This window comes from Homarus americanus, unplaced genomic scaffold, assembly GCF_018991925.1.
Source record: "Homarus americanus isolate GMGI-L3 unplaced genomic scaffold, GMGI_Hamer_2.0 scaffold22250, whole genome shotgun sequence".
In the NCBI taxonomy this organism is placed as follows: Eukaryota; Metazoa; Arthropoda; class Malacostraca; order Decapoda; family Nephropidae; genus Homarus; species Homarus americanus.
Genome location: NW_024741189.1, coordinates 2,005,193 through 2,028,720, shown reverse-complemented (window position 1 = coordinate 2,028,720; position 23,528 = coordinate 2,005,193). Strand labels below are relative to the sequence as shown.

General features: G+C 41.8%; 1 protein-coding gene across 1 annotated transcript in view; it reads right to left on the bottom strand.

The window, feature by feature from the left end:
• The window catches only part of LOC121875656 (NF-X1-type zinc finger protein NFXL1-like), a 49,490-nt gene extending 39,104 nt beyond the window's left edge, over window positions 1-10,386 (bottom strand). Inside the window, 2 exon segments of the mRNA XM_042380278.1 lie at window positions 2,698-2,915; window positions 10,307-10,386. Of these exon segments, the coding sequence (XP_042236212.1) occupies window positions 2,698-2,915 (218 nt within the window). The 5' untranslated portion in view covers window positions 10,307-10,386.
• Window positions 10,387-23,528: the final 13,142 nt, after the last annotated feature.

The following is a 23,528-nucleotide window of genomic DNA, read 5'->3' as shown; positions in this document are numbered from 1 at the left end:
TCTCTAGAACGAATGGCTCCCTGTCCTGGCCGCGAAAATGCAAGCAACTTATGTGGTGTGGTACAGGTGTTATGTGGTGTGGTACAGGTGTTATGTGGTGTGGTACAGGTGTTATGTGGTGTGGTACAGGTGTTATGTGGTGTGGTACATGTGTTATGTGGTGTGTTACAGGTGTTATGTGGTGTTACAGGTGTTATGTGGTGTGATACAGGTGTTATGTAGTGTGGTACAGATGTTGTGTGGTGTGGTACAGATGTTACGTGGGGCATAACAATCAATAATTTAACTCCCAGAATCTCAGGTCCTTACAATACTGTACTGAGCTGTGTACCTAAGAGTGAGTCCGGGTATCAAGAGTGTGCACCTGTTAAAACACTCTTGTTGGAGATCAGTCTTATGGCAGAAATTATGACTCATATATTTACTGTAACTACCCAGGCTGGCTTATACAGTACCAAGGTTATTACCACACATCAAAGAAAATCCTTAAGTTCTTATTAAAAATTCATTCATACCAACTAAAGAATGAGTATAGATTCCCTAACACATCCCCAACTCTGCAAAAAATGGAATACAAGGAACATAAAACATACATTAACAGCGATGGAAATTGCCATACGCCCACTCGCCCGAGGCAACAAAAATAACTTTACGTTGGCATGATTTCACTTACTGGCCATTCAGTTGTTGCCCGGCACGTGTACTGACCAGCAGTAAAGGATCAATACACACAGTATTGAGTTTAGTAAAGCTGGACTTGATCTATAAGATTAGTCAGCTATGTTAAAATTTGTTAGGTTAGGTTTTATAAGTTAGTTTTATTAAAGTAACCAGTGGCCAAGTGTCTGGAGTGGCAAATTGTACAAAGACCAAGTGGCAGACAAAACTTAATTGACAAACACTCTTAGTTGCCGCGTTGGTTACTGTCAGACACTCCACACTTGTTAAATAATAAACACTGAACATGTTGCTTTTAGTGAACTATTCCTGAAGTGGTTGGTAAATATAAGACTATGCTGTACACTGATAATATTGCTAAGTAGATGTTAATGCCTGAACCTGAGATATACAGGGTACACTGACACTGCTGAAAGAAACCTTGCTCTCTGGGGCTCTTCACACACTTTGTACAAGCCAATAATGGAACAACACACTGGACATGTTCACTACTCAGAACAAATCATTGTGTCACAGATCTGGGAGTTTAGAACCTACTGGTCTGCACCCCAGATGTTAGCCACCAGAAACACATGTCACTCATAATAACAAGTGTCACTACAGATGCCAGAAATTAAAGAGTACGGTATTTCATTGATATCATATTGGCCACTTATCAGCTTACTAGCCGTTTGGTTGGTCTATCCAGTGTTAGTACAGGAGGAAACCTGTGGTGTTTAGTAGTGAGGGTCACAACACCTTTCTCACATGTGTCCGGGCCGAGGCTCAAACCCTTGACATATTGGCGAGAGTTAAGTGAGTTACTGTACAATATAGTACAGTACAATACAGTACAGTACAATACAGTACAGTACTGTACAAGAAACAACCGGACTTAATTGCCAAGTTCCATTTTGTAGAAGCTTGAAGAGCTGAATACTGTGTTGTGTTTGATGACAGCTGAGGACAACCATACAAAGATGGTTCAAACATGAGAGGGAAAACTAAGGTGTTGAACCAAAACTACTGCAGCTGTGCTTGTTCCTTGTGGACCTCACACACACACACACCGAGTCTGGTGGCAGCTGATGCAGCAAAACTTTCACTTGATGCCATTGGTTACTGTGGTTATGTTCAGTAACTCTACTTTTTCCTCAGCAGCAACACAATCGCTCAATGAACTGAGATGGGAAAGCACAGAGGCTATCAGATTTCAGTTTAATGAAATAAGAGAAACACTGTTAGAAGTGAGACAGAAATACTGTACACTAACAATAGTAGAAGTTCAAGCTTTGGTTGGAGCCTTGCACTTCCTTATGTGCTCAGTGGTTTGGTATGACATCCTGACAAACATCAGTCATGTGAGTAAGCTTCTGCAATTTTCCTCAGAGCAGCTGGATGTACCAATTAACCTGATAAAATGATGAAAAAACTGTGAACAAATGAATGTAGAGCCGCATCCTGGGATCAATCCCCAGCCCAGGACAGATGTGAGAAGTGTGTTATCTACTGTGACCCTCACTAACAAATGCAGTATAGCAATTTTCCTCCTGTACTACCATTAGACAACAAAGGTCACAACAAAGAAGGGAACAACTCTCGAAAAGGTTCGTAAGCTGATAAGTGCCACAATAATTATCAATAAATATCGACAAAAGAGACAGTTTGCCCATGAACCACTGAATATGTTAGCAATACTGTAGTATATTTAATGTAGTCGCAGATTGTGTCACGGTGTCTCTACTGTTGAGGTGAACAAGTCATCTGTTGAGATAAAACATTTAGTGAAGCAAGTGTGCAACAGCAACATAGGTAACTGGTATAAACACAAGTTTTTTTTAACTAAAACAATTGTGTTACAGCAAGGATCTGAAGGAATGTTGCCTTCTAGATGTAGTCAATACAAGAATGTTTCTAGTCATGCGAATAACCTCCTCAAAATTACAAACTTAAAACCATTCTGTACCGGACAAACTTTGTGTACAGATTACAGTGCAGTTACATGATTCAGTTACACTCAACAAAAATTTATGGACCAACTTCGTCTCCTCCTCTGTGTGAACTGGTTTTTGCGAGGACTGAATGTTGCCTTTCTTGCCACCAGGCTTGTTGGGGGCTGGTGGACGGTGGTGAGTGGAGGGACTGTGTGCCCAAAACCCCTCACTGGGGGCTGAGGAGCTCGTGTCATTCTTGGAGCTTCCCCACACTCCACCTCCTCCAGGACCCTTCCTGCCCCGACCTCTGCCTCGGTCCCCCATCTGTAGAGAATACCATGTGTGTCAGTCAGTGAGAAAATCTTAATAACATTACAGATGACAAAGAAACGAATTGTGAGTCAACAGTCACCCATAATGACAGTATACATACAGTCACCCACAATGACAGTATACATACAGTCACCCACAATGACAGTATACATACAGTCACCCACAATGACAGTATACATACAGTCACCCATAATGACAGTATACATACAGTCACCCACAATGACAGTATACATACAGTCACCCACAATGACAGTATACATACAGTCACCCACAATGACAGTATACATACAGTCACCCACAATGACAGTATACATACAGTCACCCACAATGACAGTACACATACAGTCACCCACAATGACAGTACACATACAGTCACCCACAATGACAGTACACATACAGTCACCCACAATGACGGTATACATAGTCACCCACAATGACGGTATGCATACAGTCACCCACAATGACAGTATACATACAGTCACCCACAATGACAGTACACATACAGTCACCCATAATGTGACCCAGTATACATACAGTCACCCACAATGACAGTATACACAGTCACCCACAATGACAGTATACATACAGTCACCCACAATGACAGTACACATACAGTCACCCACAATGACAGTATACATACAGTCACCCACAATGACGAGTATACATACAGTCACCCACAATGACAGTACACATACAGTCACCCACAATGACAGTATACATACAGTCACCCACAATGACAGTATACATACAGTCACCCACAATGACAGTATACATACAGTCACCCACAATGACAGTACACATACAGTCACCCACAATGACAGTACACATACAGTCACCCACAATGACAGTACACATACAGTCACCCACAATGACAGTATACATAGTCACCCACAATGACAGTACACATACAGTCACCCACAATGACAGTACACATACAGTCACCCACAATGACAGTACACATACAGTCACCCACAATGACAGTACACATACAGTCACCCACAATGACAGTACACATACAGTCACCCACAATGACAGTACACATACAGTCACCCACATCTCTCCTCCTGAACCATTAACTCCAAGACACAGAACCATTTATGGACAGAATAATGCATCAATATTTACTGCTTCGGTGTGACTCTTGGTATTGATGGAGCGGCAACAGCACTTTTGTGGGTGACTACATTTGTTGCAGTATGGTTAACGAGTGATAAAGGACATCATATGCTCTTGGGATAGCGTCCATAAGGAGAATCCTTACTAAAATGAATTTCAGATTCCATATTTCTTACCCATAACCTATATTATAAAAAATATGTTCTCCAACCAAAAGATTTTTAACTCTATAAATCTTAAACTTAAACAGTGATGTGGCAGTACACACCAGGGTTACCCTATTGGTGGAGGGAGGACCAGTCACACACACATCATAAGTGACCAAGACCTGGATGGAAGGAACGGTAAAAAAATGTGTCCTGTATTATTTTACATCAAATTATTTATAACAAAAGAAAATTTTAAATAAAACTAATTACAGATGTACTTAAAAAAAATAAAAAATTCAGGGAGAGATGCTGAGGTCTGTACCACAGCTCACTGCAGTCCACCAATATATAGAAAGGTGCACAGTACAGTTGTCACCACAGCTATATAGTATGGTGCACAGTACAGTAGTCACCACAGCTATAGTATGGTGCACAGTACAGTAATCACCACAGCTATATAGTATGGTGCACAGTACAGTAGTCACCACAGCTATATAGTATGGTGCACAGTACAGTAGTCACCACAGCTATAGTATGGTGCACAGTACAGTGTCACCACAGCTATATAGTACGGTGCACAGTACAGTGGTCACCACAGCTATAGTATGGTGCACAGTACAGTAGTCACCACAGCTATAGTATGGTGCACAGTACAGTAGTCACCACAGCTATAGTATGGTGCACAGTACAGTAATCTACAGCTACATAGTATGGTGCACAGTACAGTAGTCACCACAGCTATGATGTAGTTGCGCACAGTGCAGTAGTCACCACAACTATAGTATGAATTGCACAGTACAGTAGTCACCACAGCTATATATTATGGTGCACAGTACAGTGGTCACCACAGCTATAGTATGGTGCACATGCAGTAGTCACCACAGCTATAGTATGATTGCACAGTACAGTAGTCACCACAGCTATATAGTATGGTGCACAGTACAGTAGTCACCACAGCTATGGTATGATTGCTGGTACAGTAGTCACCACAGCTATATAGTATGGTGCACAGTACAGTAGTCACCACAGCTATAGTATGGTGCACAGTACAGTAGTCACCACAGCTATATAGTACGGTGCACAGTACAGTGGTCACCACAGCTATATAGTATGGTGCACAGTACAGTAGTCACCACAGCTATAGTATGGTGCACAGTACAGTAGTCACCACAGCTATAGTATGGTGCACAGTACAGTAGTCACCACAGCTATATAGTATGGTGCACAGTACAGTAGTCACCACAGCTATAGTATGGTGCACAGTACAGTAGTCACCACAGCTATATAGTATGGTGCACAGTACCCAGTAGTCACCACAGCTATATAGTATGAATTGCACAGTACCAGTAGTCACCACAGCTATATAGTATGGTGCACCAGTACAGTGGTCACCACAGCTATATAGTATGGTGCACAGTACCAGTAGTCACCACAGCTATAGTATGGTGCGCAGTACAGTAGTCACCACAGCTATGAGTATGGTGCACAGTGCAGTAGTCACCACAGCTATATAGTATGGTGCAGTAGTAGTCACCCACAGCTATACTCTAGTATGATTGCCTGTGCAGTGAGGTCACCACAGCTATATGGTAGATTGCACAGTACAGTAGTCACCACAGCTATATAGTATGGTGCACACCAATACAGTAGTCACCACAGCTATATAGTATGGTGCACAGTACAGTAGTCACCACAGCTATAGTATGGTGCACAGTACAGTAGTCACCACAGCTATATAGTATGGTGCACAGTACAGTAGTCACCACAGCTATATAGTATGGTGCACAGTACAGTAGTCACCACAGCTATATAGAATGGTGCACAGTACAGTGGTCACCACAGCTATATAGTATGGTGCACAGTACAGTAGTCACCACAGCTATAGACTCCCACTGGCTGTGGTCACCTTTTTATTGGTGAAGTAGATAACAATTGTACGAGTGTACCAGAAGGTTCCAGCTCCCTCACTGATACAATAAACATAATCTTTCTCTTGTCACAATCACACCAGATAAAACATTGACTAAATCTAAACAATAACCCCCCCTCCCCCTTTTACTTTTTTTTTTACGGGTACTAGCCCACCCGGACACAGGTCACCGACCCACATCAGAGCCCGGGAGGCGAAAACGTAATAACAATAACAATAATAATAATAATATAATAATAATAATAATAATAATAATAATAATAATAATAGTAATAGTAATAATAATAATAATTCAGATAAGTAAAATTTATTATAAAAAATACAAAAATAAAAATAAAATAATTATGATAATAATAATAATACTGAAAATACTGCAATAATAATAATAATAATAATAACAATAATAATAATAATAATAATCAGGAACCATAACGAAATTAAAAAAAAAGATTAGTGAGAAACGATATATGTACGTTGTGTTGTCAATAGCAAGAGAAACAATTGAGACCCTGCAATTGTGTGTAAACGAGGCAGAAAGTCAGATCATCAACCTGGGACTTGGTCACACATGGCAGCAGGGTCTACCATTAGACAACACATTATGCTTCCAATATCTTCCCAGGCGGTAGTACAGTAAAGGCGAGTCAGGAGGATGGCTGGGGCGTGGGAAGCAGCGAGAGACGTGTACGTCAGGGCTCAATGACCTCTTCTGGCCACAAGCACTAACACTGTAAGGTTGTATCACAGGTCAGCCTATCAGGTCATATTATACTGTACAGTATATATATGTACAGCTGCTCCCCGACTTACGACGGGGTTAGGGACCGACATCCAGGTCGTAAGTTGAAATGGTCGTAAGTCGGAAATGCTTGAACAATATAGTACTGTACTGTATATGAAACTGAAAAAATCTGAGTTTCCATTGAAAATTTATTTGTTTTTATTATTTCAACAGACAAATTACCCAGAATATGTAGGTGTTGAAAAATTATAAATATTACCGGTAACCCTCATAAATAAAGATACAGTATTGAAAAATTCACAAATTTAACTAACACAATATTAATGCCTTTACTATTTTCACTTACAGTTGGAGATACAGCTGACTATTCACCTTTCACCAATACTGAAAAAATAATTCTTGGTGTCATGGATGATGTGAAATTTTTCCAGTCAATGGGAAGATTCTGGAAATTGCTACCTAACCTAACCTTGGAATTGGTTCCCAGACTCGGAACAGAAAAACTTGGAGACTTCCCGTAAAATCACGAATAATTATTTTATCCTCGGATTTTGCTCAGACCAGTGAAAATGCAGTTTCTGGAATTTTCAGAAAATACGCCTCGAAGAAATCCGAGCCAATTTCAATCCTGGGCCTTGGAGAGTTCCGGCTAACAGAGATGGACTTTAAGTGTCCAAGATCACTGACTCCAACAAACTTAAATTGCTTTGTACATATGGTCTTAGCTAAGGCAGATGACTTTAGTGCACTAGCAGAAGGTGAACAGCACCAGCAGGGACTTAAGATATGTAAACAGATTCTTGAAGTGTGTTCATTGACAGCCAAGTTCTGTTTTTCTCTTGAGCTCATTGACAGACCTGTAACATTGAGCTTATTTTTACATTGTTTTTTCTATTTTATAGATTTTGTAAATAACTTCCTCATTCATTTCTACTTAGTGAGTTATCATCATGTTTTGTTATTTTGTTTTATAAAATTTAATTTTATATATAACCAAATTGGCAATCTGTTTTGTTCCCATCAGTTTAGAATAAATATATAGATTTACAAAGAAATAATCATTTAACCAAATCCTGTTTCATATTCATAAGGTTCATTATAAATTATAGCTCATCTTACAAAAATAATTTGACTACAGTATACAATATAGAAATATAATTTGACTACAAAACAAGGATACAAGGATAATTAGATTCATGTCTGGTTTGGTGAAGATGTCAAAATAGCATTTATAGATCTTAGGTAATGTAGTAAAGGCCTAACATAACTTACAGAAAATTATGTAATTCTCAGCAGCATTGAAATGAGCTCCCCACACTCTTATGAGTGGTTGGTTTGTTCTCGTAATGTAAGGCAGGCAATGTTAAGCTGTGGGTGATGAATCACTGCTCATAACTCCTTTCACCTAATCTAAACAAAATATAAGGATTGTTTCCTTAATGCGTCTTCAGAATTCATACGCCATTTACATTAGTGGCAAAAAGGGTGTTTTTCATACAAGTTTATGTGACTACCTACAATATGGTATTTTCCACTGACAATGAGTTAATCCTAATCCTGGCAGAAACAAAGTACTGTACTGTACTGTACTCTCGTAACATATGCCTTAATTAATATTTTTTTTAATTTAAAACTTTACATATGTACGGTACGCTTAATTTTTATTCTTACTCGGCCAATCAGCACAAGTCTTGATGTCACACGAATTTGAATTAGTGGCAAGATGGCGTCTCCCTGTGAAGATTGCTCGTGGGGAGACTGGCGCGTTATTCAGTGTATTTGAGAACGAAGCAGCAACTGTTGACATCTTCAGGGCTCACTCTTCTCCTTGGTTCAGTAAAGGTGTGACTGTCTGTTTCATCGCCACACTTGGTACTTCAGCAACAGACATTTCCCAAGAAAATGAGATCTCACATTTGTGGGTTTATGGTTGGACAAATTACACCTATCAGCATGGGAAACTTGTCGCTCTGTACAGTGTAAACGCTACTGAACGAACTACAGTACATAAAGATGAAAGACCGTTAAGTCGAGGGTCCGGTAGATGTGAAACCTCCATCTAATGAACTAAATGAAGATGAAAGTCCATTATATCGAGGGTCTGTTTGATGTGGATTGTAAAAGCTTTTGTTAAGGTAAGTTTTGGTTAGGTAAAGTTATGGTAATTATTTATGCCTTCACAGCCGCTATTTTTTCATAGAAACCGAATTTAAAAACACAACAATTTCACTGTGTTTTATAGTGGACAAAAACCTAACCTAACCTAACCTAACTGACTCTCACCATATGATGGAATCGCCTATTTCTTACCTTATTGGGCTGGTTCTTGTTCGTCGTTGGATTCTCAGATTCTTACCCAACGCCACATATGTTGGTCTGCGATATTTACATTGTCTTGCTCTTAGTACACTTTACTGAGGTTGGAAGAACACCATGCGATCGAAAAAATGCTATAGTTTCTTCATTTTTTTCCCACAACTCGCAATCAGCTCCATATAATTGAAGTGACACCCATCACAGACTTCCATGGTGGGAAATGAATTTGAATTTGAAATATGAGACCCAAAATAAAATCGATTTTGATTGGGCCAAAAATACAGCGAATTAAACCACATCATTTTAATTGGTTGCAAAAAAAAAAAAGCTTTTGATTGGTCGCGTGACGTGTACGGGAACACATGCGCGTGATGATTTATGAAGGAGACGCAGGAGACACGCAGTGTGGGAGGTGAGGCAGGCGATAATGGCGGAAGATTAATGGAAGAAAGTAGAGAAACTTTTGGATATGCTATCTCCGTTATTATACATTTGCGACGGTAATGAAATAGATGAAAATGATCTTATAGTTTGACGTCATATTAGAATATGATAATAGATTAGTGGTAGGAATGTGTAAACGCAAAAATACCCATATCAGGGGGATAGGATAGGATAGGATAGGATAGGATAGGATAGGATAGGATAGGTTAGGTTAGGTTAAGTGGTTTTTGCATGTTTTTACCTCACGGTGTTGGCAGTGGCAGGAGGGAGGGGGGAGGTCATACCTTCAAAAACATTTTTTATTCTAATATCTGTGAATGGTCTCTTAAGGAATATTTACCCATTTATAAAGCTTTAAAATATATAAACTGGTCCATATACTCTTAGTGATCAAATATACAAACATACGTGGTCAGGTATACATAAAACGAGTCACCACTTAACTAACAATCTCCAGCTGTGGTGATCCTTGACTGCCACTGACACACTGCCAGTCACTAACAGAGGACTGACTGGACTGGAGGGATGGCATGACAACATACCACAAGGTGTACAGTACTGCCAAGTGTCTTTTATCTCTCCATATTTTATACTTATTACTCTCTATGACTTATTTCACAACTATGTGATATTATTCCTGTAATGAGAAGTAATTAAATGTTATATAAAAGAGAGTGTGTCTGACCTGTGGGAGGCTCAGCTGACACACCGCCGTCAGCTGTGAGACGCGTCACTCACAACACAGCTGACTGGACAACTGGTTACTCACAGGACTCCACCAGCCTAAACTTTTTTACCTTCATTAACATAAATTATCTTACTCACAGATATATATCTATTATTTAATTATTTTATTTTAATTTCGTCAGTCATATATACAATTTACTTTGTTCCTCAATTATATATGCTCAGGAATCAGGACAAAGGAGTGCAAATTATGCTAATAAAGTTCAAATAAAAAATGCATATATATATATATATATATATATATATATATATATATATATATATATATATATATATATATATATATATATATATATATATATATATATATATATATATATATATATATATATATATATATATATATATATATATATATATATATATATATATGGTAGACCCTGCTGCCATGTGGCATTGCAGTGGATTCCTCCCCTACAACCGCCGTTGTCGCTGACTAGCTGACCCTCGAATTCCCCAGCTTGCGCCTCGTGGTCAAGGTCGGCAACCAGCGCCGCCTATCAAGCCAGGCCTACCTCCGCTATATAAGACCGCACGTGGCCGTGACCCCTCTCTTTCTGCCTACAGCCACCAGTAAGCAACACCTCCTTCGCTCCTGCCTGGTGGCCCTCGCTCCCGCCGGCGACTATGCCGCCCTACAAGCTGCTGGTCCTCCTCTGAGCACCCTCACCAACCAGCTCTCTCTACATCACGCTTGGACTCACGCTGCCTCCTCCCAGCACCAGCCACCAAGCTGCATTGTACATCCAATATAATATGTATACAGAGAGCACATTGTGAGTTTCCTTTCTCCATCCCATCCTGAGTGTGAACCAATATCTCGTATCCCACAGCATCACGAAAATTGTGACCAAGTCCCAGGTTTATGATGTGACTTTCTGCCACATTTATACTCAATTGCAGTCTCAATTGTTTCTCTTACTATTGACAACACAACATACTGTACATATATTGTTCCTCACTTTTTATTCTTTTTTATTTCTTTATGGTTCTTTATTATTTTAACATTTTCGCCCCCCACGCCCCGATGTGGGTCAGTGACCTGTGCCTGTTTGGGCTAATCCCCGTAAAAAAAAATTCTCTTCACCACTGATCGGCTCGTTAGCCGCTTGGGTGGTCGGTCACGTCTCTGTCACGCACTGTTGGCAAGTACTGGGCATGCACCGGCTCCTGGATGTACCTGAACCTGCTCCAGTGTTGGTCAAGTCTGGTCTTGAAACAGCTCACACTCGGTGCTGTCACAACACTCTCTGGTAGATTGTTCCAAGAATTCACAACTCTCACTCCGAAAACGTTTGCCCTCACGGTTTTCTGGACTTGCGGCTTCTTCAATCTTGAGCTGTGACCCCTTGTGGGGCGAGCGTCCGCCAGCTCCAAGTAAGGACACTCGACTGAGTAGTGCCCCTTGAGATGCTTATACACCTCAACTAGGTCACCCCTTGCCCGTCTGTAGTATAAGCTAGGCAAGTTCAGGCGCTCCAATCTCTCAGGGTAGCTGAGTACAGCACTGCATTAAAGAAAAGGAATTGGAATTTTCTGGTGAAAAGAGGGGTCAGGATCCCCTGGATGACGCTGTGACCGGTGATGACAACCGCCACTACAAAGAGTATCAATCTCTGACTCGATCCCAACAGATTGTATACATGAGACTGCGCCTAGGGCACTTATCAAAGACTATATATATAGTCTTAGGTTACTTATGGGAGTACATTGTCAACCCTGAGCCTGGCCACACTGTTCATAAATTTTTTGGTCAACCCGACTCTCCTCCACCTCACGTCTCCCTGACCAGATATCCCTCCTCCTAGAGACAGGCCTGGCACTAGGGACTTGCCACGCATTACCATAAACCTAAGGTCTGACTAGGAGCTCGGGGAAGTTTTCGAACTGGCATGAGTAAACGTGTATACAAATATTAGAGTAAAATAAACACTGTAAAATTATTTGAAAAGGAGGAAGGAGACAACATTGATATTGAAACAGTTTATTTAGCCAGAAAAACATAGATACAGAGTCAATAATAATAACAATATTAACATGGCTAAGCCAGTTGGTTACTATCATGTCTAGTCGGCAAATATATTTATTGCAATGGTAATTTCTATCTATCTACATGACAACATCTACCCAGAGTTCAGGGGAAATAATCCCAATATTCTATGAACGATCGTAATTCCTTTCTCCGAGGCGATGAGTCCCTTGAACTGACTCAACCAATGGTGGTGTAGTGATCTGCTCTCCCTACAACTCCTCTCCCGTCGTCGCCCAGTCAATCAGCGGCGCCGCTCACCTCACACCTCTGAACCTGATCCGGCAGAATCGTCTATATACCCCCCTGCCTCACCATGAAGGCGATCTCGGGTGTGTCTTGAAAGGTGGTGTATAGGTGTAGGCCATCTTCATTTGTGGGGCTTACCGAGCTTAGGAAGGGATGATGTGCATTTTAATCCCCTCCTACGAGTGTGGCGTGGTCAGCGGCTGAAGCGAATAATTGAGTCACCTCCAGTGAGCCCCTTGGGTTCTTGTAGATGTTGTGAACAGTTATTTCCCGTTCTTGGAGGGTTACTTTGATGGCCTGTGTCTCAATGTTTTCCCCACATGGCAAATGCTGCATGATCTCGGAGGAGGGTATGCTTGACTTGACCAAGATCATACATCCTCTTGTCGACGTCTGCGTGAAATGCCTCCTGTATGTCTTGTAGCCATTCAATTTGAAACAGTGGTGTTCTTGTAGGAGTGTTTCTTGTAGCAGTATAATGTCAAGCTTGTCCTTGGCTGCTGCTTCTTGCAGGTGTTTCTTGTTTTTGATGCCCTGAGCACACCATGAAAGGATGTTGAGGGTGCTGGTGTTTTCCACCACTGTTTCATCGGGGACTTCTGGTGGTCCTCGATGGATATGTTCAGGTCTGGTTCCGACTGGATCATGTTCATATCTTCTTGTTCTGTGGTGGTTTTTGCCTTCTGGGCCGTGATTCGGTTCAGGGGAGTTGAAACGTCCAGTTTCTTTCTTGGAGCTGACGGTATCTTTGGTTCCCTGGTGGCCTTTTTCGGTGTAAAGTGTACCTCGGCTGTCACTCGTATGGGGCCGGCATGGTGTCGTCCACTGAGGGTGGCGGAGGTGGCGACTGCCGAGACGCTCCCCATGATATTTGGAGGCTGTGGGCTGGATCTTTTGGCCCAGTAGTCCGGCTAGGCCATCCACGAAGGTTGTCAGTACCTTAGCTAGGTCTGATACGTGTATCATTCCTTCTGGTGCCTTGGTGTCCGTTTTATATTTTTCGTTGTTGTCGTTGTCTGCTGCTTGGGGGCTGAGGTGTGGCCGTAGAGGCCAGGAAACTGACGCCTTTGGGTGCTAACGGTTCATAGGTTGGTTTTATTTTTGTTGGAGTGAGGCGGTCTTGTTGCTGGAGGTGGTGCTGGTGGTTTACTTGGACCCTCGCCTGGGCATCCAGGGTCCAGGCGTGGTGTTTGCTCCCCAGTTGGTACACTTGGGGCAATTTTTCCCCATTCTTCAACTAGGTGAGGCAGAAGTGTGTGCCATGCTTCGCGAATGCGCAGATTTCCTGTCGCACCTCATCTGATGGTGCCCGTATTTCTGGCATCTGAAGCACGGGTTCTGGACAGACCCCTTACGCGCCTACAGTTTGAGTCTATGGTGCTGGGGATGGACGTGGTGCGTTATGACACTTGTTTTGTGGTGGCCATCTTGTCGGTGGGGAGAGCATCTCTCGGCTTTAGGATCTTCGGGTGGTTCTCCAGGGGTTCGAGGGGTAGCTCCTTTGGGTACCGGAGGACTACCGACTTCATCAGTTTCTGGGCGGGGTCCAGTTTGGTTGATGCTTGGCGGTGGTATTTTTCAGATATGTGTCGAGGGTGGTAGCGGAGTCCTTGTCTTTGGGGTGAATAATCATCTCCCCCTTTAGGTCTGGCCGCACTGAGAACTTAGCAAGTGGGTTTTGTTTCTCCATCTCTGCGATGGCGGCATACATCGTTTTCGTGTTCATTTTCGAGATCCTGAATTTTGGCAGTGCCGTTGGGGACAAGCTGGTGGTGGTGATGGGTGCCTTTTGGGCTGTTTGACGGATTTAGTTTCCCAAAAAAGCACGTCAGCGTTTTTTGTTTTCAACCTTCGTCCAGTTGTCGTCCTCGGTGGCGGTGGCAGTGGTGGTGTTGTTGGGGCGGCGGAGGTGTTGTGGATGGCGTTTTTCTTGGTTTTCAGGGCTTCGTGGAAGGCCTGCAGCTGGTATCGCTTTCTGTGTGCGGACATTAGGGGAGGAAGGCTAAATCTAACCTTCGTCTCCAGTGGACTACAAGCCTCCTAGCAGCTACACCCCACGCTGACCAGCGACCACTTTACTACCCTAACAACACTGAAGGTGAACAAACTCCCCATGCCAACCCCACCGATATGAAATACAATCCCCAAAAGGTGGAATGGGAACTCTATAGAAACACCTGGCTAAGTGGCGCACAAATTACAGCTGGCTGGTGCAGCACCTCGGGCAGAAACAACCCTCCAACAGTTGGTCAAAGGCGTTTCACCAAAAGGGCAGAAGAGGCTATTCAAAAACAAAGCCTACATCAAGACAGTATAAGGATTACTGTGCACACTGTCCCAGGGTGAAAGAACTCAACCACAGAAAACATGGCCCAAAAACTACAGAAGACATCCCAGGACACAAACAGACATCTCCTGCAAGACATAGTCAAGGATACCAGGGAAGAGAAGGAAGAAATCATAAGTGCAAGCTGGCTCAAGGTACTACGAACTGAACAGGCACACACTCCCTCGGCAAAATGTGGGCCCAGATCCGAAGGGCATCTGGGAAGACCTCACCACCACCAACCCACCATCAGCCCAGAAGAGGAGAAGCGAGACTTGCAAAACTGTTTCTCTGACCAGAGCAGCAACGAAAAACCTCCGAGACATGCGGAGGAGACACAACGGCGTCTGTGACAGATCAGATTCAGATGATCGAAGAGGCCTGCAATGGTGAAGATGACACCGACAGTCCCTTCAACCAGCAAGAACTCCAGAAGTCGATAAAACGAAGCAAGGACACAGCACCAGGAGCACAGGATAACCTACTCCATGCTTTCCCATGCGGGCAGACACGAGCTTTGCTACAAGTCATCAATGCCTCGTGGGTACCCGAAGACTGCCACGAATGGAAGAAGGCAGATATACAGCCCATTCCGAAGCCCAGAGAACCAGACAAACCAAGACCCATCTCCCTCCTCAGCTGCCGAATATGGGAGAGAGAATGGCTCTCAACCGACTCAAGTGGAAAGTAGGCAGACCACACCCTCATTTTGCTTACACGAGAACCCGGCACAAGCAACAACATTGCCGAGATACTCAGCACAGTGGACAACAAACCAGCTTTGGTGGTCTTCCTCGACCTGGAAGGCCTTGAACTAGCAAATCCACTGGCCATTATAACGGCATTCGCCCGACAAAGGTGTCAAAGGAAGGTTGCTGGGGTGGATCCAGAACTACCTCACACAGAAAGAAGCAAGAGTATGCTTTTAGGGGGCAACGTCAAGCTACAGGGTCCACGAAAACGGAACCCCACTAGGAGGCATCCTCAGTCCAACGCTGTTCAGTGTCCTCATGGAAAATCTAGTCAGACTACCTTCAGAAAAACAGCCAAGCTCCTCTGCTATGCAGACGACTTACAGCTCATAGTAAGAGGAGCAAACAGACTAGTCAACAAGTAACACGCACTCTAACTTATAGAAAAGGAGTGCAACAGACTTGGACTCGAGATAAATCCAGCCAAGTCGAAAGCGATGGCCATCTGCACAGACACGCCAGACATGATGCTCTCCATACAAAACACGCCGGTAGTCTGGACCAACACCCACCAGTGTCTTGGAATCTTGTTCGACCAGAAACTCACTTTCAAGCCGCAACTCGAGTATCTCAGGCACAGAACGAAGAGCAGACACAATATAATGAGGTCGCTCACCAGCACAACCGCAGGAGCCAACATACACGTGCTCAAAGCCTACTACACGGCCGCCATCAGATCACTGGTAGATTACAGTGCTCCAGCGCTCATTGGACTGAGAGAAGACCAGATATCTAAGCTAGAAGTCATCCAAAATAATGCTGTCATGGTCACGTTGACTGCTAGTCTATTTAACTAACGATTCTTATTAAACTCCAAGACCGCAAGACATGAGTGGGTTAGCGACCCCTGAGAAGAAGACGTGCTTTTCCCCATAGACGCTACACTTGTGTTCCCTCCCACAGTCCCGCTTTTGTGAAGACAGTTATCAATGTGTTGTTTATTCCACTTTCTCCTGGGAAGCTCAATCTTGAATTAGTCTGTGTAAATCAACTCAAGAAATTTGCCAGACCTTTGTCAACTGAGGGTCATCCTTGAATGAGTAACAGTTAGTTTGTTTGTAATTATTGTCATTGCGTGAGTAGCAATCACTGGCAACTCAGGGATATATATACCCAGGGATAAGGCAGGGCGAGCGTCCCCTGACGCTCTCCAACGTTTCTCCAGGTATGTTTATGTGTAGCCATTCAGTTTGATTCAGTCAATTGTAGTGAATATCAGTGTTCATGCTTCAACAGTTGAATTGTCATTAACCCAGTGTAAGAAGTAATATAACGTAAATACGTCTGTCGTTTCTAGACCGAGATTTGTTGTGTTTGTGTTGTCATGCTTCCGTCCCCTGACGCCGCTCTCCAACATGTTTCCCCAGATCCCCTTGTGATTCTTGCATCACTCAACAACTGCCCTGGATGTAGTAAAAACCTAGCAGGGAGCATATATGAAACGATGGCACTGATGCGGCCTGATTAATATGCTCCACTGCCTCTTGGTGCCAGACCCCAGACTCACCTTGTGTCTTTTTTTTTTCTATGGGGATTAGCCCACCCGGACACAGGTCACTGACACACATCGGGGCCCGAAAATGTAATAATAACAATAATAATAATAATAATAATAAAAATAATAAAAATAAATAATAGTCATAATAATTCATAATAAATAAATTTTATGATAAAACAAACAAAAATAAAATAATAAAATAATGATGATAATGATACAGTAACTGTAATAATATTATTAATAACGAACTATAAATACAAAAATGCAAAAAAAGATCAAAAGTGAGAAACGATATACTGTATGTATGTTGTGTTGTCAATGGTAAGAGAAACAATTGAGACCCTGCAATTGTGTGTAAATGAAGCAGAAAGTCAGATCATCAACCTGGGACTTGGTCACATATGGCAGCAGGGTTCACCATTAGGCAACACATTATGCTTCCAATATCTTCCCAGGCAGTAGTACCTCCCAGTTTGGTAGCTACCTACTACCACAATAAAGACATGTTATTACCGTCAGTAAGTGTAGAAAATGGAATACAGAACAGTTAATGTGAACATCTGATGACAATGTTATACAGCACATGTGGCTCACCACTTTAAGAACACCGACCCCTCACTACAGGCTGGAGAGGACGTCAGAAATACACATTTTTGTTTAGCGCATATTTATTCCTATTACAAAAATATATATAAATAGCAAGGCACAATTTGTAACAGCTTTTTATAACATGTTGGAAGAACAGCCTTAGAGTTTCATCAGCAACAGTACATGATTAATATACAGTAATGCAGTACTACATGCTCAGTGCCCATATATGCTTATAACATTTATTAATCCTCTGACATTTAACAAATATGGAATAATTCTATATATTATAAGATACTGTACAGCCAAACAGCACAAGAAGGAAGAACTGTCCAAATAAAACGACTTTCTTTACACCATTTCCCAAACCTAAACAACTGTCCAAGTTACAGACTGACTTTGTACCACTCACAGGAGAGACTGTACGAAGGTGTGGGTAATAGTTGAACATTGAGGCTCTCTTGCCGGCCAACCCTCAGAGTAAACTTCTTGACAGTGAGGCATTATAGAAAATAACATTACACATAACATACTCATAGACTTGGGTTCAAATGCAGAACTATCATTATCTGCATATGTTTTTTATATTGAAAATTTCAAATCTGCTCCTACTATTAAAATTAATATTGTAGTAGACTGACCTGTAGGACCTGCTCCTTTAACATCAGCTGCGACTGAGAGCATCACCCAAGCTGTCACCTCATCCCTTGTACTGCGCACATCATTGTCATTCCTAAAAACCCCCTTTAATTCATATTACGCTACATAACATTCAAATCCACCACGCTGGTAGAATCTCAGAGAATGGGAAACATTGATAAAGGATAACTCACCTACTCAATGTTACTGAATCATGTGTTGTATTGTACCCAGGTACGGTTATATCATATTAATTGTATGTATTCATAGAATTAAGGAGAACTCAAGGTATCCATAAGATGATTGGGGAAGTCCAGTTGAGCCGGACTAGTGTACTGTAGGACTAAGTGTGATTGTGGTTTGAAGGTCATACTATTTACGTCTGTGAACGTGTAGCGAACATAACTTCCCCAGATATCATATGAAAATACATGAGAACAATGATCTGGAAAAAGGTTAAATGTATCAGAACTATGTGAGGTGTTGGAAGTGACCCAGAAACTATACTTGAAAGGAAATATCTTGTATGTATCGGTGTGAACCTAATACACCTTGTATCCTCGGGTGGCGTATACCCACGACAGGTACAGTGATCAGAGAATCTTATGTCTGTGTTCAAGTAGTGCAATGTGTGAGAGGAGGATCCCTCATTACAGTTTTTAAGTGAAGTGGATACCCACGCTCTGAACATACGGCTTTTGTTTCAGGGCAGCGTCCCTTGTACCCGGCCTACAGGTGTGAGTTGTTGATATAGCCCACTTAATTTTCTCAAGAACTGTCAAGCCCGAACCGTATTCTAGTATGTAAGTTAGGATTAAAATGTGGATATATAAGACACCAGGTCACAATAAACGAGAAAATGGAGATGTGAGAACCATAAGAAATCAAAGTAAAAATTAAAGATTGGAAACTGTAGGCTTAGCAGTGAGGAGCGGCGGGCACTGTCCTCAGTGTCCTTCGTTCTACCATCAACTCAGGTCAGTGTCCTCCATCGGGCTACATCCCGCCATAAAAAAGACTTATATAGCAGTTATTTCAGCTTAAGACTTTGCCTGAGGTATAAAGTGAAGTAATGTGTTACAGGGGGTAATAACCGCCCATCAGGCATTATTTCTGAGTGTCCTTCGTTCTCCCATCAACTCGGGTCCCACGCGGTCGGAGTGCCTTGCTGGGCGGCGCCCATTATCCCTGTGAGCGTCCCACCATGTGAGGACTACTCCCAGCTATGCTAATCCACTGTGAACCTGTGGACTCCCAGCATACCACCCCAAATGAGTAGGAATACATAAGGAAACGCTTGAGAAACTCTGCGGTCGTCACTTGGAGCAACATAATACCAGGCGTAGAAACAGTACTGGTATTCCCTGGCGAGTCTCTTGTCTCTACCCCCGAGGACGGGTGAACGAGGTGCCTGATATGTATACCCAGAAATTACAAGGAGTCCCATACTTGCAGGTGTGGAGTGTAACAGGTGTGTTGAGATGGTGCTACAGGGAGGTGAGATGGTGTTACTATGATGACACCTAAGGTGCTATATTCCATACAGGTGGAGCAGTCTGACGTGTTGAGTGTTATTGTAAGAAGGGTAACCAAAATCATCGTTGCTCTTCTGAGAAGGCCAACTTGCAGTAGCCCTGCAGGTGCTGCCGAGGAAGCTGGAGAAGGAAGAAGAAAGAGGCAGGATGGTATGGATCAAGGAGGAAGGGCAGTTGCAAGCCCTGCCCACAGGCCAAAGGTCGTGGTAGTTGGTGACAGCCAGGTGAGGTTTATGGATGGGGCTTTAATGCGAGATAGGAAGCGTGGGACTAGGGTATGTTTTCCTGGGGCTGGGGATAGGGCATGTAGCCGAGAGGTTAGACAGAGTTTTTGTCAGGGGAGGGTACCAATCAGTAGTGTGTCTTAGTGTGGGGAGAAACGACATAGGTAAGGTTAGGGTGAGGAACTTTCAAGAGGTATAGGGAGGCTAGGGAAGATTAGAATGGGGGAGGGATCCCGATAGTATGTAGTGTCTTACTAGAAAGAGGGGTTGGTCGTGAATGGCTGTCCAGGGCAATTGCTATTAATTGCCGACTGGAAAGAAATCATTATTACGAAACAATGGTTGCGGGCATTCGTGATGACTGGCAAACGATTTTATAGCAGCGACCTGTACTGTCATGACAGTACACTTGTCTCGTGAGAGGTAAAGGCGTTGTCTGCATCTGGGCGATGAGTATCACTCTGAAGGGGGTTTACGCCAGTAGAGAAGTCGAGGGAAAATGGGGAGTCAAAAACAAGCAGGTCTAAGGAAGTAGTGAAACAGGAAGTAGATAATGCTGAAAATATAGTTAGTCATAATAACAAACATCAAAGTAATAAATGTAAAACAGATGAAAGCGGAAGAAATATATTGAGTGTTTATTATACTAATAGTAGAAGCCTGTGTAACAAATGGACCAGCTCAGGGCCATTGTTGTTAGTAAGAAAGAGCATAAGATATAATGCAATAGCGGAAACATGGATAAATTCAAACAGCAAACATTTTTTAGCAGAATTTCATATTCGGGATATAACCTATTTAGAATTTGACAGAGTAGGAAGGAGAGGTGGCGGTGTAGCAGTGTATATCAGATTGTCATTAAAAAAGCTGCAATAAATCAAACATTAAAACAAACCACCATGACAATGAAAGTATTTGGGTGGTAGAAGATTGGTGAGGGCAGTGAATCCGTAGTCATTGGTGTTATATATAGACCACCTAATTTGGTAGGAGCTGATGGTAAATTGCTATGGGAGAAGCAAGAAGGCATCTGATAGAAACCAATGTATGTATTCTGAAGCGATTTCAACTTTTCAGGCTTAGATTGGAAAAATCAACAGCAATAATGAATCACAGAAGATTTTTCTAGGGAAAATAGTACAAAGATGATTTTTATATCCAATTCATAAGCTAAGCCACTAGAGAAATATATCCTCGATTTAGTTCTCAGTAATAATGAAATCTAGTAAAAGATATTTGATTGGAGGCGAACTAGAAACAGTGATCATAAAGCCATATATTTTAACATAATATGGAATGGCAGGAAAGAAGGAAAATTCGGCCTTGATCGGATTTTAGGAAAGGCTAATTACGGTAGCAAGGAAGACCTAAAGGATGACCCTATGGTCAAAAAGATTAATCCCCCCACCTCAGGAAACTGTCAACAGGGCCAGAGGGCAATTTAATTTAGCAGCTACTTATGAACAATTTATTGCGACAATCCATAATGCTCAAAATAAACACATCCTAAAAAGAAAATTCAGATCGTCACGAAACCAACCAAAATGGATGAATAATAGACTCTTAGATCTTCTAGGGAAAAAAGAAATTATATAGAAAGTTAAGAAAAGTAAAAATCCTTGCTTGGTTACTATCCAGAACCTAACAAGACAGGTAAAAACAGAAATTAGGAAAGCAAAGAGAAATTAGCATGAAATCAAGGTAGCAAATGAATCGAAAAATAACCCCAAAGCTTTTTATCAACTGTATAAATCAAAGGTTAGAGATACAATAGGTCCCCTTAAAACTACGACAGGAGAAATGACTGATGATGAGTTAGAAATGTGTAGTACGTTAAATAGCCATTTTCGCTCCGTATTCACAAATGAAAACCTAGCACAGTTTCCAGAAGTTCATAAGGTATATAACGACAGTATAGAAAATATGTTGATGAATATCAATATTACTAGTAACGATGTGCTTAAAGTAATTAACAAACTGAAGCCTCATAAATCGCCTGGTCCAGACGAGGTATATGCTAGAATATTAAAAGAATGTAGAGATGAGTTGAGTAATCCATTAGCAGTTTTATTTAATAAGTCATTAGAATTGGGCCTAGTGCCAGAAGCTTGGAAACTTGCAAATGTAGTTCCAATTTTAAAAAAAGGTGATAAATCAATTGCATCAAATTACCGTCCCATTAGTCTCACGTCAATCATGGGCAAGTTGCTAGGGTCAATTATTGCTACAAATATCAGAAGCCACCTTGAAACATTCAACTTAATTCATTCTTCTCAGCACGGGTTCACCCAGGGACGTTCTTGTCTCACAAATTTGCTTAGCTTTTTCTCAGAAGTATATGAAGCGGTAGATAATGATAAGTCATATGATATAATTTATTTAGATTTCAGTAAAGCATTCGATAGAGTCCCTCATGAGAGATTGATAAGGAAGGTAGAAGCACATGGAATAGGTGGATCATTATTAAAATGGATTAGGTCATGGTTAACTGGTAGGAAACAAAGAGTCAGCATAAATGGATTTAAGTCAGACTGGGGTGCGGTCAAAAGCGGAGTTCCCCAGGGATCTGTATTAGGCCCTCTCCTGTTTGTTATATTCATTAATGATCTTGATTTAGGTATAACTAGTAGGATTAGTAAATTTGCAGATGATACCAAAATGGGGAAGTGATAAATTCAGACAGTGACTTTGAACACCTTCAAAGAGATCTAGATACCTTACATGAGTGGTCAGTAGACTGGCAAATGAATTTTAATACTGATAAATGCAAGGTACTACAGATAGGGAAGACGAATACAAACGTTAAGTATAAACTAGGTAACACGGAAATAGAAAACTCAGATTGTGAAAAAGATCTAGGTGTATTTGTTAGCAACGACTTGAAACCTAGAAAACAATGTATTAACGTTCGCAACAAGGCAAACAGGATTCTTGGGTTCATATCTAGGAGTGTGAGTAACAGAACTGCTGACGTTATCTTGAAACTTTACCTAGCATGGATTATGCGGTTCAATTCTGGTGTCCTTATTATAGAATGGACATACAGTAGATTCTTTGGAGAGAGTACAAAGAAGAATGACAAAAATGATCCATAATATTAGAAACCTTCCATATGAAGAAAACTGAAAAGCTTAGGCTTGCATTCATTAGAGAGGCGTAGAGTTAGGGGAGATATGATAGAGGTGTTCAAGTGGGTAAGTGGGATTAACAAGGGTAAAATGGAAGATGTTCTGAAGCTCAGTAATAACGAAATAACTAGAACAAATGGCCTTAAATTAGATAAATTCCGATTCAGAAAGGATATAGGCAAGCACTGGTTT